This window comes from Loxodonta africana, chromosome 16 (assembly GCF_030014295.1).
Source record: "Loxodonta africana isolate mLoxAfr1 chromosome 16, mLoxAfr1.hap2, whole genome shotgun sequence".
Classification (NCBI taxonomy): domain Eukaryota; kingdom Metazoa; phylum Chordata; class Mammalia; order Proboscidea; family Elephantidae; genus Loxodonta; species Loxodonta africana.
In genome coordinates this window covers 24872007-24888980 of record NC_087357.1, presented here as the reverse complement: position 1 = coordinate 24888980, position 16974 = coordinate 24872007, and the positions used below count along the sequence as shown (strand labels likewise).

Sequence of the window (16974 nt, the reverse complement as noted above, 5' to 3'; positions counted from 1 at the left end):
TGTTAAATTTCTAAAAGAAAAACCATGTTTAACTGGTAGAAATTGCTCCATGAGCTCAGAATTCAAATATGGTTACAGTTAGTATTTTGTAAATTAATCACTTAACCCCCCCCCCCCCCCCGCCAGCTGTATTAGCAGAAGATCCAGAATCTTCATCTGAATTTGTTTTCCCCTGAATTGTCCAAAGAGCTTTAGTGGCTTCCATAGTCCAAAGTGTTCATCAGTGGCTTCCATATCCAAGAGGTGGTGTGTGTGTGTGTGTTTGCATGTGTGCATCCGTGAGTGTATGCACGAGAGTCACGCTACAGCCTTCTCAGTCCACCACTGCCACTGTACCTTCCCGTTGGTAAAAATCTAGCGGCCTATCCAACAGAAGACGCAAGTTCAAAGTTGGCCCAAATGCCTGTGCAGGCCATCAGGGTGCATCAGAGAAGGATTCTTCTCTCTCACTTCTTGTTAAGGGTGCCATGGTTGAGCTCCCAAGATTACAGCTATTAGCACTCTGCTCTTTCAGTTCACATCACAGGTGCCTTTCAGCTGTTGTTCTAAAAGCAACACAAGCATTGAATCAGGGCAAGTGCTAACATCTACCACCTAATAGCCTCAGAACCGCATTTTCCCTCCCCACGTGAACTTCTGTGCCATTATGAAAAAAGACAAAGAAAAAAGTCCCCGGGCACCTCTGGGCTATTCACCCATCCTCTGAAGCAAGGCTACCTCTTAGCAGGGACTCCAGGAGATCTTATTCCCACCCTTCTGAGGAAGGTTCCCACCAGTAACTCAAAAAAGATTCACCTTTGAAAGGGAGACTTCCCAAGTAATTTCCAGGGTGTTCATACTTACCCCCCTTGGAGGTCTACGTTCAGTGATTCCAAAGTAATTGTATGCCTTCTCCCTCTTAGGTGAAGTGGGAAATAAAGGAATTTGATTTCTGGCAGGGCATCCTGCTACACATGTGAACAGTCTCAAGTGGAAGCATGAGGCTTCGATGGTTTATATCGCAAGAGCCTTCGGCTGTGTTTAAAGTTAATGAAATAGACATGAGCAAAAGAACAAATGATAAATTTAATAAGTATTGGGTGGGATGGGAAGATGTGAAGGATTGGGAGAGGATTCAGATGATGAATCATATTAGTGACTCAAGGGTTACCGGAATAGAGAATTTCTCATAATGTCCAGGATTTTGATTTATATAAACACTATTTCCAAATGAGACTTTCATTCTCTTTCTGTCACATACCCATCCCCATGCCAAAAAAAGACAAGAAAATATACAGCAGAACTCCAGACTGGGAACATCTGGAACTCAAAGTTGAAGCAAAGTCATTTCTTTAGCACAGTGTTGCAGAAGGAAAGTAATCAGCCCTCTACTTTTCTTACTAGCTTGCTTTCAGAGTTTATGGCACTAAGTAATTGCCATGGGTCATAAAATGGGAACCATGATTTAACGTTATCTTAATGAAACTTTTTACTGTGGGTTTACAAATGAGAGTAACCCATTTAGGGAGTTGCCCCATTCATACAGGGACTCTGTCTTAACTTCGATGGTGAGGCTGCTAAGCAAGGAATCGGTCTCTTTTTGCATCAGAGCATTGGTGCTCTAAATTGTCCATTAATAACAGAGTTGCTTTATCTGTACATGTCTGATGTGGATGTTAAAATATTTCACTTTCTTTGAGATGAAGAATGCCTGCTTTTTTCCTTCCCCTAAAAGCAAGCTTTTTGGTGTTTCTTCTAGTGCTCTAATATTATTTTGTGTCTTATATTTGTTTTTAGATGGTATAGATGAAAGCTTTTCAAAAGAGGGATGAGGGAAAGATTGAGTATATCAGAGCAAGTCGAGTTTGTGTTGTTTCGCTCCAAGTGGATGTATGTGCTCAGTGGTTACTTTTGTGTTACAGGCCTTTCGGGAAGACCTGGAATGCCTTATTCAAGAACAGATGAAGAAAGGTCACAACCCAGCTGGATTACTAGCATTACAGCAGATTGCAGATTACATCATGGCCAATTCCTTCTCGGGCTTTACTTCATCTCCCCTCAGTATGTCAGTGTTGGAGACTTTGGAAAAATTATAGCGTTATCTTTTCTTTGGAACACTGTGTATCTCTAGCAGCATATTCTGCTCAGGTTCAGGCCTTACATATATAACATCTAATCCTTAGAAAGAATCTCTTTTTCAAGTCAACTAGGCATTTACTAGACTAAGGATTATAAAGTAGTATAAAACGAGACATAGTCCCTGCCCTAGATAAATATGTATTTTAGTTGGGGAGATATACCATAAATGCACAAAAGATTAGAACTACAAGATAACTGTAGAAGAAAAAATTACAAAGCAGTTTGTAAGAAATGATTTAATGACCTTTTATAAGTCACCATGCTGTGAGCTCAGAGGAGGAATTGATTACTGACTAAAGTGGACTGAGAAAACTTCATGCAAGGAGAGAGGCCTGAACTAACCAGGCTTTAAAAGGATAGAATATTTAGAACTTGATATAAAAGAGAGGTTAGGACATTTTATTCATTCAACAGATCTTTAGTGAGAGCACCAGTTTGGTGAGCTGAACACTGTAAGGATACCAAAAATCATGAAGGCATTGAACTCAAGTACTTTACATCTCAGCACTGAGATACATACAGCAATTGCTGCAATAAAGGGGCAGGTACACAAAGTATCAGAGGAGTTCATGCCAGATGATGCTGTCAGGGACTGCTTCATATCAGATTCAAGGAATGAGGGCAATACCTCTTCCTTTCCTTTCCGTTTTATTAAAGATTTAAGTTGAATGCCAATGAATTAAAGTACTTTTCAAATAAGGGGAATTGTATAAAAAGAGACATGATGGTGGGGTGGGAATATGCAAGGTGAGTGTGTGTAGAACTCTAAGTGGGCCAATATGTTGGTACATCAATGAGAGTCCTGGGGTAAAAACCTAGGGAGAGAAGTTGGGTCTGATTAAAGAAGGCTTTCACTGCTGGACCAAGGAGGGCTATACCAGTATGGACAGGGGAAAAATCTTGTGAAGAAAGAATTGATAAGTGATAACTTGAATGAGTTCTAGGGAAGAAGGCAAAGAGACTGAAGTTAGAAAGACCAGTTAAGGAATCTGTTGAAAGAGTCTCCACCTGAGGTACAAATGTGTGAACGAACTAGAGTGTTGGTTTTGGGTATAAAAAGGAAGAGACCAATGAGAAAGGCATAGCCAAGAGTGGAAAAGACTTCACAGCAGGTTGGATATGGTGATGTGGTGGGGAAGGGAAAGAGATGAGTCCCAAATGACTGAGTTTTCTAGCTTGGGGTAATGATGATTCTATCAGAAAAAACAAGAAAATTCAAAGATTGAGCTAGTTTGGTTCGTTCTCTCTATAACACTGAGCATCTGTTATGTACCAAGCACCTTTTTAGGGACAAGGATAAGCAAGACAGACAAAATTTTTGTTCTCATGGAGATAGAATATAGATTAAGTAAATAAAATGATCAGATAAGGGAAGTGCTGTACAGAGAATTAAAATACTGTGATGTGATAGAGCAACTAGGTGGCTACTTCAAATTGTGATCAGAGAAAGCTTCTCTTTGGGGTTGACATTTAAACTGAAATCTGAATGGCAAGAAGGAGCCAACCATACGGAGATGGCATTCCAAGTAGAGGAAACAGCTAGCACAAGAGCCATAAGGTAGGAATGAGTTTCACCTCTTCAAGGAACAAAAAAAGATAATGGTCTGAAGCAGGAGAAAGTCCTGGTGATCAGCTTCCAGAAAGATCACAGCCTAGAAAACCCTTTGGGGCAGGTCCCCTCTGTCACATGGAGTCTTGTCAAAATCGACTAACAACAACAACAGTGGTGTGGAACATGGTTTTTAAGGGGATGAGTGGAGCAAAGTGAGGTCAGAAACACAGGCAAGGGCCAAATCATGTAGTGCTTCAGAGCCACGGTTGGAAGTTTGGATTTTATTCTATCTTTGATGGGAGCCGTTTTATTCTCTTTGATGGGGAATGATCTATAGAAAGACCAGTTTAGTTTCTATGTAACGAATAAACTGGGAGATTTCATAGTATAGCCAACAGAAATAGCAAAGTCCAGAGTGGAATCTAGCTTGGTTTGAGAAAGTGGGGAATTCAGTTTTAGGCATGCTCAATTTAAGTTGCCAAGACACTGCAGCAGTTGAAAATTAGAGAGCTTAGGAGACAGTCTTGGCAGATAGACACAGAGAAGTATTACTCAAAGCTGTGGAAGTTAAACAGTCATTCAAGAGGGAATAGGCAGAGAAGAAAAAGAGTGCAAAGAGAAAATATCAAAAGTTGGAAGAGGAAGACTAGTTAGGGAAGACAGAAATAATAAAAGCATCTATCTTGTGAGTGCCCTAGATATAAAGGAGGAAAGGGGAGTGGCAGGGGGTGCTGGCTGGCTGCCTGGAATGTACAAGGCATGGCAGGCAGGAAAGCCATGTCCCAGTATTCAGAGGTCAGGGAGTAGAAATCGACCAGTTTGTCTGCTGCAGTACTTGTGTTGCCTCGTGAGATATGGGAGTTATAGTTGGAAAGGTAGGGAGGTTAAGAGGAGACAGCTTAATGGCTGACTCTGAAATTTTGTCAGAAATTATATCATTTTGTGTGGCTTACATATTGTTAAAACTATTTGAATTAGTTTGCAACATTTCAAAATTTGAAGATCTCACACTTAAATGTTGACTTGGGGCTTCTCTTAAAAAGTTCGGATAGCATGAGACACGTATTCTTACATGAAAACAGCTAATTGGAACTGAGTGGTGCCTGCCTGCCCGGTCAGACTAGGGCTATGTGCTCCAGTTGCCCATAGGCTGCACCTGGCCTGGGTTATGCGTTTACACTACCTTCCTGGCCCCTGTGGGCATCTGAGTTTGCGGTTCCTGCAAAACTAAGAGGTTAAAAGTAGTGCTTTAGGAAACTTGATCTGATGGCTTCATGCAGAATGGATTTGCAAAGAGAGGCACTAGAGGGACACAGAAGAATGAGAAGGCTTATTGTAGGATTTTGCATGTGAGGTAAGGGCCTAAATTTTAACATGGAAATAGAAGACCCTTATGAAGAAAAAACGTGGCAACCTCATGTCACCATGGGGTCACCATAAGTTGAAATCAACTCACTGGCGCCTGGTGTGCTTGGTTTTTTGTTTGTTGGTGTTTGGCTTTGTGAAGAAGTTAGTGATGAAACCTCATGGTAAATTACATATGGTAGCCCAGAAAAGGCTAAGAGATGGAGGTTACTTAATGTTCGAGCCCACAGGAATTGGAATACCTTCAATATTAGAACAGTAAGGAGAGAGAGAAGAAAAATCAGGGAAAATAAGATAAAATCACATTTAGACTTTTAATTTTTATGTTATTGTTTTGCTGGCCATGAGAAACAACCTGAAGAATGGGGAGGAGGGGCCTGGTCAGTGATGATGATGAAGTATCTATCTGCGTAGAAATCACAACTGGAGTCTTAACAGTATATGGTGTTTTCATGGGGAAAATAAAATGAAAAGTACATAGCGAAAGACTGAGCTTTGGGAAAAGAGCCACAGCTAGGGAAAGAAGGGGGAAGAGAATGCGTAGAAGCAGAAAGAAGATCAAGTGGAAAGGGAACAAAAAATCTCAAGATAGTATCATGTGGCCCTGGAAGGCAGTACTAAATAGTGTCTGGCTTTCAAAGAGGTCAAGGAGAATGAAGCCTGAGCAGGCGAAAGCTGAACTGGGCGACTGGGTCATTAGAGCAGTGACAGTGGGTTAAGACTAGTTTTTGGTGCATGATGGAGGCAGAAGCCAGACTACTGTTTCAATGCATTCTTTTTCATCTTAATGTTTTTTAACATTTGAATAAAAGTCGAGATATTAGAAAAGTCATTTTCCAGAGTTCTTTTCATCATAAAATTAGCAGTAACCTTAGTATTTAATAACACTTTTCACCCTTGGTATCATGTAACAATTTTTCCCCAATGATGTGAGCCTTTGATATAGTTACTCCCTAACAAGCACTAGATGAATAACAGCCTTTACCAAGCAAGTAGAAAAGATAGCTGATATTTTTACTCACAGTGTACTTCTCTGAAGGAGGATGTGCTAACTAAACATTGTGTAGACTGGTAAATTTCAGATTATTTACAAGGCTGAGATGCTCTCAGGTTCGGGTTTCTTCCTGTAGGATGTGTGAACTCATTTCCAGGTAAGGCATTGGCTCAACTTGAATCTCTGTCCGCAATTTCCCCTTTTAGGTCTTGGCATGGTCACACCTATCAATGATCTTCCTGGTGCAGATGCATCCTCATATGTGAAGGGGGAAAAGCTTACTCGTTGTAAGCTTGCGAGCCTCTACAGACTTGCAGACTTGTTCGGATGGGCACATCTGGCAAATACATATATCTCAGTGAGTTCTTTAGTTTTCACTGCCTTTTTTAAAAATCCCAAGTAGACAGTAACTGTATCCTTCTCACCTTGTTGTGGGGAATTCCGTTTTCAGACTTCATTCTCTGAACCTAGAATGCTGGATCACAATCTAATACTGATTTAAACCTCATCTCCAAGGGATTATCTACAATCATCCCAACTTTCTTCTCCATTTGTCATCTGCATTGTTCCTTCAGTTCAGACCAGTTAATAGAACGTATCCGGGGATAAATCCTGATGGCAAGTTTTTCCCTTTCCATGTTAATTATGCCCACGATTCAGTGGCATTTAAAAGAATTGGGGGAAAGGAAAATAGGAGTGAGGCAAGTTTGCCCCTGGTTTTTATTTTTTTAATACGGTTTTCCCAATTGTCTTGATCTTATTTTCATTTTGCCACATTTGGAAGTAAGACAGTATTTGGCAACAAAATATTAGAATATTGTGTGGTGGAACTGGCATAAATGTGTGGTGCAGTCTACCAACAGCCTTTTTTCATTTCCCCCAGCTACTCCTTAGTCGTTCCCCTTTTCATCTCCACCATAATTCTTGTCCTAGGAAGAAACTCTCTTCTCTTTCCTTTGTCCATTTTGCCTAATTTCCATGTTGTAAATCAGGGTCATAGGCATTCCCACATTGGGCTGAATAATACTGACACTCTTCTCATGAACGTAGCTGGGACTAAGCTTTTCCAGAAGCCCAAAATAACACTTTAGGCCAGTCCAGTGAATGAGAAACTAATGTCAGAATTCTTTTAGAAAGTACCTGAGCATTGAGGAAAGAAAAACTTTCAAGGAAAGTTTCATATTGCACGTCTTAAATTTTTGTTTTTTTCCCAGATCTCTTACAATTATTTATTGTTAATGTGTGACATTCCTAGTCATGTCTACTCTACAAAAGATGAACACCTCAGAGTAATTCCTTAATATTTTTTCTTTATTCCAGGTGAGAATAAGTAAAGAGCAAGACCATATTATAATACTTCCCAGAGGCCTATCTTTTTCTGAAGCCACAGCCTCCAACTTGGTATAAGTTTCATTCCTGTGTTACTGCTTCTGAACTCCCTTGTGTTTTTGACAGCTTTTAGCATAGGCCAGAACAAGAAAAGATATGAAGAAACATGAACAGGAGAGGGTTTGGAAAGATGTTTATTTATAAGAAAAGTTTTAAGGGTTCAAGAAACACCGTAATTGAAGAAACTGATAAATGATTTGGTCTTATTGGTTAACCTATCCAGATTTTAAAGGGAACCCTCTGAAATTTTTTCCACCCTGTATACTCTGGAATTTTTTTTTTTTAAGAATGCAAAATCTATGTGTGCTTTATAGGAGTCCCTGGGTTGCGCTTCACTACTAACCAAAAGGTTGGTTCGAACCCATCCAGAGGCACCTCAGAAAAAAGGCCTGGCAATCTACTTCCAAAATATTACAGCCATTGCAGATTCATGGAGCACAGTTCTACCCTGAAATACATGGCGTCGCCATGAGTCAAAATCAGCTTGAAGGCAACTGGGAAAAAATACGTGTTTTGTAGGTAGATTTAAACAAAGTTTAGTTGTTGTAAGTATAGGGTATGGCCTAGCATTTTTTATCTTTTCCATGATTATACTGCTAGCCGTGCCCTAGAACCAAAACCCGCTGCTGTCAAGCCGATTCCAACTCATAGCGACCCTACAGGGCAGAGTAGAACTGCCCCATAGAGTTTCTAAGGAGCACCTGGCAGATTCAAACTGCTGACCTTTTGTTGGCAGCCGTAACACTTAACCACTACACCACCAGGGTTTCCTGCTCTAGAACAGCAGTTGCTATGTTGATCCTGGGTACTGAGGTATTACCAAATGGAAGATTGCTAGCCAATCCGTAAATGCTTGAGTTGTCCAGACCTCCAGTGAAGTTTCTTAGGAAGGGTGCCTCTTGTTAATTCTAAGTTCTGTTCCAGACTATCTGTTTTTGTAAATAAAGCTTTATGGGAACACAGCCACACCCATTCTTTTACCTGTTGTTTATGGCTGCTTTTGTGCTACAGTGGCAGAGCTACATAGTTCAACAGAGGCTCACAAAAGCCTATTTTCTATCTGGCCTTTTATAGCAAAAGTTTGCAGACTTTTGGTTTAGCTTGTGGAGTGTAGGCAAACTTCAGTACATGTGTACCAATTAAATACGTCTTTCTGATTTTTCCAGGTTAAAGTAAATATAATAGGAGAAGTGGTTGACCAGGGAAGTACTAATTTGAAAATTGACCATACAGGATTCAGTCCCCATGCTGCAATCTATTCCACACGTCCTGATGTTAAGTGTGTGATACACATCCATACCCATGCAACAGCAGCTGTAAGTCAGTGGGGGGCTAAAACCAACAACAACTCTGGGAAATGTATTATTTTCATAGCTTTCCTGACATGATGCTTTTGTGTCTGCATTCCATCAGACCCTGCCATTCAAAATCATATTTGAAATACTAATCCTCTGTATACTCAGAAAGCAAAAGCCCCTTTGAACCAAATGCTACCATTCTAGGAAACAACTAGAAAGGTGGTATTTGAATTTTTGAACTAATCAGTTTAGTAATTGGATCACTGAGTCCACTGGACTCTTTCATAATATTTGACACAGCATTTAAATTGGATTGTATCTCCTAAGTCCTCCCCGCCCCCTGCCCCAGAACCAAAGTAGGAGGATGGGCTGGAGTGGTGAACACAATGAATGGGCCAGTGCTTCCTGGGTGGACTAAAAAATCAGGTCCCTGTGAATGTCTGCTTAGTAAGTAAATGGGTCATGTTGATATGAACCCATTCAAATAGGTATCCTCCATGAAGTGTGGGATCCTTCCAATTTCTCAAGAGTCCCTGATCCTGGGAGATGTCGCTTATTATGACTACCAAGGGTCACTTGATGAACAGGAGGAAAGAATTCAACTGCAGAAAGTTCTGGGGCCAAGTTGTAAGGTATGTAGTAGAGTTTCTATCTCAGGAGGTATTTTCGTTGCTGCTGCTGTTGATGAAAATGGTGTGAGCTATGACAGTTATTTAAAGTGATTGCTTTGGGATTCTATTTTAGGTGCTGGTACTCAGGAATCATGGTGTGGTAGCACTTGGAGAAACAGTTGAGGAGGCTTTTCATTATATTTTTAATGTGCAAATAGCCTGTGAGATTCAGGTAGGAAAAAAAATTTTTTTAATTGCTTTTTTATTTGCTTGCCTAGTTGGGTTTTGTTTTTACTTATTTCTGAAGCTTTTTGTTTTGTTTCTTAAGAGAAGTTCTCTACTTAAGTAAAAAAGGTCAACACAATTATCTCTTGAGAATAGGAGGAAGGAAAAATGAAAGTCACGGACCTACACACCTAAGTGCCTCAGAAACAATTTTTCCCACAATCCTTACCCAATTATTTTCTGCTTTCAATTTTTTGTTGATACCGTGTGTTTTCATTAATGGAAACATCCTGAATCATTGAGTGTATCTGAACTTTTGGTATGTAGTATGGATTTTTTTTCTTGTCCCCTGCCACAAGCCTACCTACCCTAAGTGTTTAGTGGTACATTTGAAGTACCACTAGTTATACCTGAGTCCCCAGCAGGATCTGTTGGTACATACATATAACAAATAAAAATTTTCAGAATTTCAGTTTTTTCTACCAAAAATTCAGATGCTTCATACAATACCCAGTAAAAACAGTAATTTGCAGTACGCACCCATTTCTTCAGTCTCAAACAGTCGTAAAGGCCCTACTTTGTTGAAGCACGCACTGTCAATGGTACTGCAGCCTCCCAATAAACCCGAGAGGCTGAAAAAGTTCATAGTCACTGTATGTACCTTGGGCATGAAAGGACTAAGATAGTACAGTTGCACATCTCTCTGTTCTCACCCTCTGGTGGTGGGGCTAATAAGCTGCAGAAAGAGGAGAAACAAAGGCATCCTGCAACTATCAAGGACCAGATGCAGCCACTTTTATAAAAGCATAAAAGCAGTGTCAGAAATTTCATGAAGTTACGCAATTCCCGATGATTCTACAGTCTCGTTATTGTAACAGGCAAGAGAGTTCAGTTTCTTGAAATATTTTAAATGGTATGACTAGAAATCTGCTTTCCGTTGACGAGAATCAGAGACCTGAAAGGCATCTTTTTCGGATAGTTGGAAAAGATACTTCTTTCATAAGAGTGTGTGGCCTTTTCTTTGTCATTAGCAGCCTGAACAAGCATTAAGGATTTTTGCAGAATTGAAATTGTGCCTTTTTGAAAGTAAAATACTCATTATGGCCTTACAGTCTTGTGCCTCTGTGTATCTTATCGCTCATTGCAGGTGCGTGCGTTAGCAGGGGCAGGGGGAGTAGACAATCTGCTTGTGCTGGATCTTCAAAAGTATAAAGCGTTCACTCACATAGTAGCAGCGTCTGGAGGAGGAGGTGTGAATATGGGTTCTCATCAAAAATGGAAGGTCGGCGAGGTCGAGTTTGAAGGGCTGATGAGGACTTTGGACAATTTGGTAGGTGAAAAGTTGAACATAAACCTGAATTTCATGTCTTCAGATTTTAGAGAAGCTCTCATCTTTCCTTGGTTTTGGGATATGCTCCTTATCACTCCAGGAACAGAATTTGCCATTAGGAAGGCATTCCAGTGTTATTTAACCAAGTTTTAAGAATCACAAAGTGGAACATTCTAAGGTCATCTTATCTTAGACTTTGTCCTCTTTCATGAGGTGTCAGGAACAGACTTGAATGAGGCCTGAGATTTGGTTCCCAGAAAGCCATTTTATAGGTAGAAAAATGTTTCTGGTCAGCGGTTTTGTAATTACCTTTGTCAGGAACAGTTGTATGAGTGGAAATGGCTGTGTCAGCTTGAATCCTTTTTAACCAGAAATTGAAATTTGCTTCATTTCAACCCTGGTGTTACATGGAGGTTATGTGGGGCTCAAAAGGTTTTTTCCCCCTTATTTGTTTTTTAACAAAGGAGTCTTGAATCATTTGTTTAGAGAATTAAAATCCAAATGATCTCTTGGTACAGGTTTAATTAATTCAAATGTGAATTTTCCTTCTCTTAGGGATATAGAACAGGCTACGCCTACAGGCATCCTCTCATTCGAGAGAAGCCTAGGCACAAGAGCGATGTGGAAATCCCAGCAACTGTGACTGCCTTTTCTTTTGAAGACGATACAGTGCCACTCTCTCCTCTCAAATACATGGCACAGAGACAGCAGCGTGAAAAGACAAGATGGCTGAACTCACCAAATACATACATGAAAGTGAATGTGCCTGAGGAGTCTCGGAATGGGGAAACCAGCCCCAGGACCAAAATCACAGTAGGCCACTTTTTTATGTAGTTTGCTTCTACTAAATATTCTGTCTGGTTACTCATGAATTGAATGTTCTGTGTCAAAAATTGGAGAAGTACAATATTAATAATAATGTCACTATCAATTATTAGGTATTAAATTTGTTATGTTCTAAGTGCTATACATGAATTATCTAATCTAATTCTATGAAGTGGATGCCTGTTTCTCCCCCATTTTACATTATGAGAAAACTGAGGCAGAGGGGCTTAACTAATCACGTTTCAATGGTGAAGTCAGGATTTGAATGCAGGCAGTCTAACTCTGAATGGAGCCCAGTTTTTACCCACTATATGATACTGCATTGTAGTTTATATAGTGCCACTTAATTAAAGGGGCCCTGGTGGCACAGTGGTTAAGCAGTTGGCTGCTAACCAAAAAGTCAGCAGTTTGAATCCACCAGCTGCTCCCAGGAAACCCTTTGGGGCAATTCTACTCTGTCCTGTAGCGTTGCTATGAGGAGGAAATCAACTTGACTGCAGTGACTTCTGTTTCTTTGTTTATGATACTGCTTTATGGTTTATATTGTGCCACTTAGTTAGAACTATAAAAGTTATCAACACCTAATAGTGCGCAAGTTGTATGAATTACTGCCCATGGCGAGACCTTGTAGGTGGAGAAATGGATTGTCTCATCTTTTTCAGCATTTTGCTTCAGGTTTGGTTTGATTTGGTTTTGGGGTGCTTATCACCAAATATCTTTCAGATACTCAACATTAATTTATACTGTCATACAAATCAATAACATTCAATATGGAAATAAATGCCTAGGCATCAAAGTGTTTTCTTCCTAGTCGTGAAGAATTCTTGTCTCCCAGGCAAGGAACATCCTAAATTAAACTCATAAGCTTCTCTGAATTAAGTTTATTGACAGAGCTTAGTGGGAATCCATCATAATCTTGATGAATGCTAGCCTTTTTTAAGGGTTATGATGTGGGGCAAATGACAAGAATTATATAAGGCCATTCCAACTTTGTCACTCTATAATACTATATCAAAAAAAAAACCAAACCCATTGCTGTTGAGTCTATTCCGACTTATAGCAACCCCATAGGACAGAGTAGAACTGCCCCATAGAGTTACCAAGGAGCGCCTGGCGGATTCGAACTGCCGACCCTTTGGTTAGCAGCCATTGCACTTAACCACTACGCCACCAGGGTTTCCATGATACTATATACTACCAGATTGTTCTTTTTCTAAAGTGTAGTATGGGAGCGTGACCTTTTCTGTCAGCCTAAAATGAAAAGTGAAGTTTGGAAAACCAAATCTTAGATTTCTTGAGTACTCTTCTGTGGCTCCTTGGTCATCATCAATTGATGAAGCTTCAGTGCAGGAGACAGAACTCTGAACGGGAGTTAGTGGGGGATCATGCTCTGTGTCTGTATTTGAAATATTTTCAGTATCATATTAAAAAATGCCAAGAGGATAAAGTTTAATTAGCAGTTTAATTGAGTATTCATGTGAATAGTTATGACATTTTTTAAAGTGGATGTTGATTGTGAGTCTATTTCTAACTAGTGTGAAATATAGACTAATTGACTAAGATACTGCTTATTGAAGTTTGTTGAAGAATGGCAATGTATGCCTGCCCCACACCCCCCACCATGAGTCAGTAAACAGCTGTGGAGCACTTACTTTGTTTTCTTAACACAGAGCTTCATTCTAGAATATTTTTTTTTTCTTTAGTGGATGAAAGCAGAGGACTCTTCTAGAGTGAGTAGCGGCACACCTATCAAAATCGAAGATCCAAATCAGTTTGTTCCTTTAAACACAAACCCAAACGAGGTACTAGAAAAGAGAAATAAGGTAAGACATGATCTTCTCTGGCCAGGGGATACATTTTTATGCTGGTTTATGTTTAAATCACTGGCAATTGAATTCAAAACTTATGATTCTGAACACAGAAGAATTTGACTCTGCTAGTCAGAGTTAGGCTAGGCACGGGGAAGAAGTATTAAACATATTTCTACCTTAAATGCCCTGGTATTTAGTGAAAAGGGTAGCTCTCTAACAATATGATAGGAAATCACATGCCTACAAGAGTGGAGGAGATTAATGTGAGTTGTTAGGACAGTAAGAGAGGGCTTTGTGGAAGTGGGAATTGAAGAGACTCTTGACTTACTGTGAGATGATCACATAGTAAGCTTTGAGGAAAAGAAAAAATAAAGGCCATCTGCCTAGTTGCCCTTGTTATTATTATTTTTTTTTTAATTCAGATTCGGGAGCAAAACCGGTATGACTTGAAAACAGCAGGACCACAGTCTCAGTTGCTTGCTGGCATTGTTGTGGATAAGCCTCCTTCTGTAAGTGTGTGAAGCAGTATGATCTTTGTTTTTAGTGTGCCACAGTAATGTCTTTACTTTTTAATGTAAATATTTGTTTTTACTAAAGTAATATAAGCACAAGTTAAAAAGTCAAATAGTCCACAAGACTTTCAAATGCCAATTCTCCAATTCCCAGGGGCTTCCCAGTATCCAAGAGCACCTTTATTCTGATTTTTCTTGGTTTAGCCATTTTAGATCTCTGCTGTATTTGATCAGATCTATGTCATGAATTATAAGAAGTGCCATTATTTTATGCATAACTAAAAGAGAGAAAACACTTCCAATTATACTTGTAGGAAGCCATCCGTTATAAGATGAATCTCAATTTCAGAGATGTGACAGTGGGGGGAGTAAAGTATTGGTGAAAGATAGTGGTGACTTCCTATTACAGGAGACAGGCATTTAGCCTGTTCACACTGCTTCTCTTTTTCCTTCTCCCCATTCTCCCAGTAAAGTTAGAGCACAGTTTTTTTAATCAAATCAGCTTTCAGTGTTTATATTATTCAACATTTACTGCTGAGCCAGATGGTATCGCATTATTACAAGTCCTCTCTTTTACAACTTGGGAGTTAATGACTATCTCCTTTTTTCATTGCATAGGTATTTTGGGTCCCTGCCCCTGGTAGCACAATAGTCACGCACTCGGCTGCTAACTGAAAGAAAGGCTGGTGCTTCAAACCCACCCCGTGGCCCCTTGGGAGAAAGACCTGGAGATCTGCTCCCGTAAGGATAACCGCCTAGGAAACTATATGAGGCAGTTCTACTCTGTCACATGGGGCTGCTAGGAGTCAAAATCTACTCGAGGGTACCTAACAACAACTACTAGTTTTTCCCAAACTATTCAATAGAAATATAAAGTCCCTCTTACTACTATTTTCCATAGGGTCACAGGTAAGAGGTAATCTCTCAGTTCCAGCCCCTCTCATTCTGGTCCAAATCTGGACTGGTTGCTCTCCAGACCAGCTGCACAGGCTCCTCCTGAACATTCCTGTGCTTCTCGCCCGTGCTGCATCCTGTTTCCTGTAGTGCGTGTCTTTGCTTTCTTGATTTACTCCTTTATAATGGAACACATCCTCTAATAACTCCCTGAGAAAGACACCTAGGAGATAGCAGTCTGAAAATGTCTTTATCCTACTCTCAGGTGTGCATTGTTGATGTTTTTAGGTGCCACTGAGTCGCTTCTGGCTCATAGCGACCCTGTATACAACAGGACAAAACACTGCCCAGTCCAGCGCCGTGCTCGGGGTCGTTATGCTTGAGCCGGTGGTTGTAGCCACTCTGTCGGTTCATCTCGCTGAGGGTCTTATTCTTTTTCGCCGACCTTCTACTTTACCAAGCATGATGTCCTTCTCCACACGTGCATAGGCGGTGTAGGATTCTAATTGGGAAATAATTTTCCCCCAGAATATGAAAAGCGTTGCTCCGTTTTCCTCTAACTCCATGCTGTTGTTGAGAAGTAGGAGGGCGTTGTGATCCTTGTACTTCTGTATGTGACTCAGTTTTGTTTTTGTTTTCTTTCAGACCTTTTCTTCATCCCTGCTATTCTGAAATTTTATGGTGGTGTGCTTTGGAGATCTCTTTTTAACTCTTGTTCTTAGCATTTAGCAACTTCTTTTAATCTGCTAAGTCATATCTTTTCAGATCTGGGAATTTTTTTTTTTTTTTCGTTATTTCAGTAGTTTTTCACCCTCCAATTTCTTTCTTGTTTGTTTTAGGATATCCTGTTAGTTTGGATGTCAGACCTCTTTGACTTAGCCACTGATCTTTTTTCTTTCCTGTTTTTCACCTCTTTGTCTTTTTGTCCTACTTTCTAAGAGATTTTCTTGACTTTATTTTCTAGCCAGTTCATTGGAGTTTTTATTTTGATATTAATTTTTTTTATTCTCTGAATGTTCCCTTTTTATAACATCTTGGTCTTTGCCGCATGGATACAATATTTTCTCTGCTCTTTCTAAGGGAATCAGCTTTAAATTTTTTTCAGTATCCTTCCTTGTCTGTTTCTGTGAGTTCCTTTTTCCTTTATTGTTTTGGTCTCTGTCTTCCATGTTGGAGGTTTCCTCAAATGTCTGGTAATTTGTGGCAGTCTGTTTATATTTCAGAATGAGCAAGTGAAGGCTGGTCAGAAGCTCTGGGTGTGTACAGAGCTTGGGGATTGATGCGCTTCCCTGTATAATGACTGGATGTGGACTAGGCTGTTTCTCTGGGGGATCCCCAGGTGTAAATATCTATAGTTTTTTATCTGGGGCCATTTAAGTTATCCAGAAAAGAATTTTCCAGTCTCCTGCCAGTCTCCCACCATTGTTCTAGGAGCCCTCATCTGTGTTTTGTGTCCCCTAATCAGTTTTTCTAAAGAATAAACCTTTAGTCTTCTGCGAAGGGTGGGAGATAGGTAAATGCTTGGCAGTGTGGAGTTGGAAGGGGACTAGAAATCTGTCTGTTCCTTCTTCTGACTTTCAGCTTGCCCCTGTTGCAGCTTTTTCCCTGACCACCATCCTCAGTGGTACCTGATGTCTCCAGTTTCTGAGCCTTACCAGGCTCTGTACAAGGCAAACAGGCATCCTCCTTCTCATTTGCATCCTTCTGTGCAGGACTCAGGGAGCCCTGGTGGCGCAGTAGTTAAAGGGTTTGCTGTTAACCAAAAGGTCAGTGATTCGAACCCACTAGCTGCTCCATGGGAGAAAGATGTGGCTTCTGTAAAGATTTACAGCCTTGGAAACCCTATGAGGCAGTTCTTCTCTGTCCTATGGGGTCTCTGAGAGTCGGAATCAGCATGACAGCAGTGGGTTTGATTTTATACAGGACTTAAGCTTCAGCTTTTTTGGCTCTACTTCCTACTCTTCCACCTGCTTTCCGTCTTCCAAAAATGCATTAACATTTTTCATCCTCTGTTGTCTCCACTCTCATTACTGAATTTTGTCCTTAAATG

At 40.2% G+C, this 16974-nt stretch overlaps 1 protein-coding gene across 8 annotated transcripts in view; it reads left to right on the top strand.

Annotated features, from left to right (window-relative positions):
• ADD3 (adducin 3) overlaps positions 1-16974 on the top strand; it is a 141302-nt gene that overhangs the window by 118817 nt on the left and 5511 nt on the right. For all 8 annotated transcript variants that reach the window (XM_023546744.2, XM_023546742.2, XM_064269340.1 and 5 more), the window contains 10 exons: positions 1902-2040; positions 6236-6387; positions 7350-7430; positions 8585-8734; positions 9205-9348; positions 9461-9559; positions 10700-10882; positions 11438-11695; positions 13411-13530; positions 13941-14027. In XM_023546744.2, the coding sequence (XP_023402512.2) occupies positions 1902-2040; positions 6236-6387; positions 7350-7430; positions 8585-8734; positions 9205-9348; positions 9461-9559; positions 10700-10882; positions 11438-11695; positions 13411-13530; positions 13941-14027 (1413 nt within the window). The remainder of the gene's footprint in view (positions 1-1901; positions 2041-6235; positions 6388-7349; positions 7431-8584; positions 8735-9204; positions 9349-9460; positions 9560-10699; positions 10883-11437; positions 11696-13410; positions 13531-13940; positions 14028-16974) is intronic.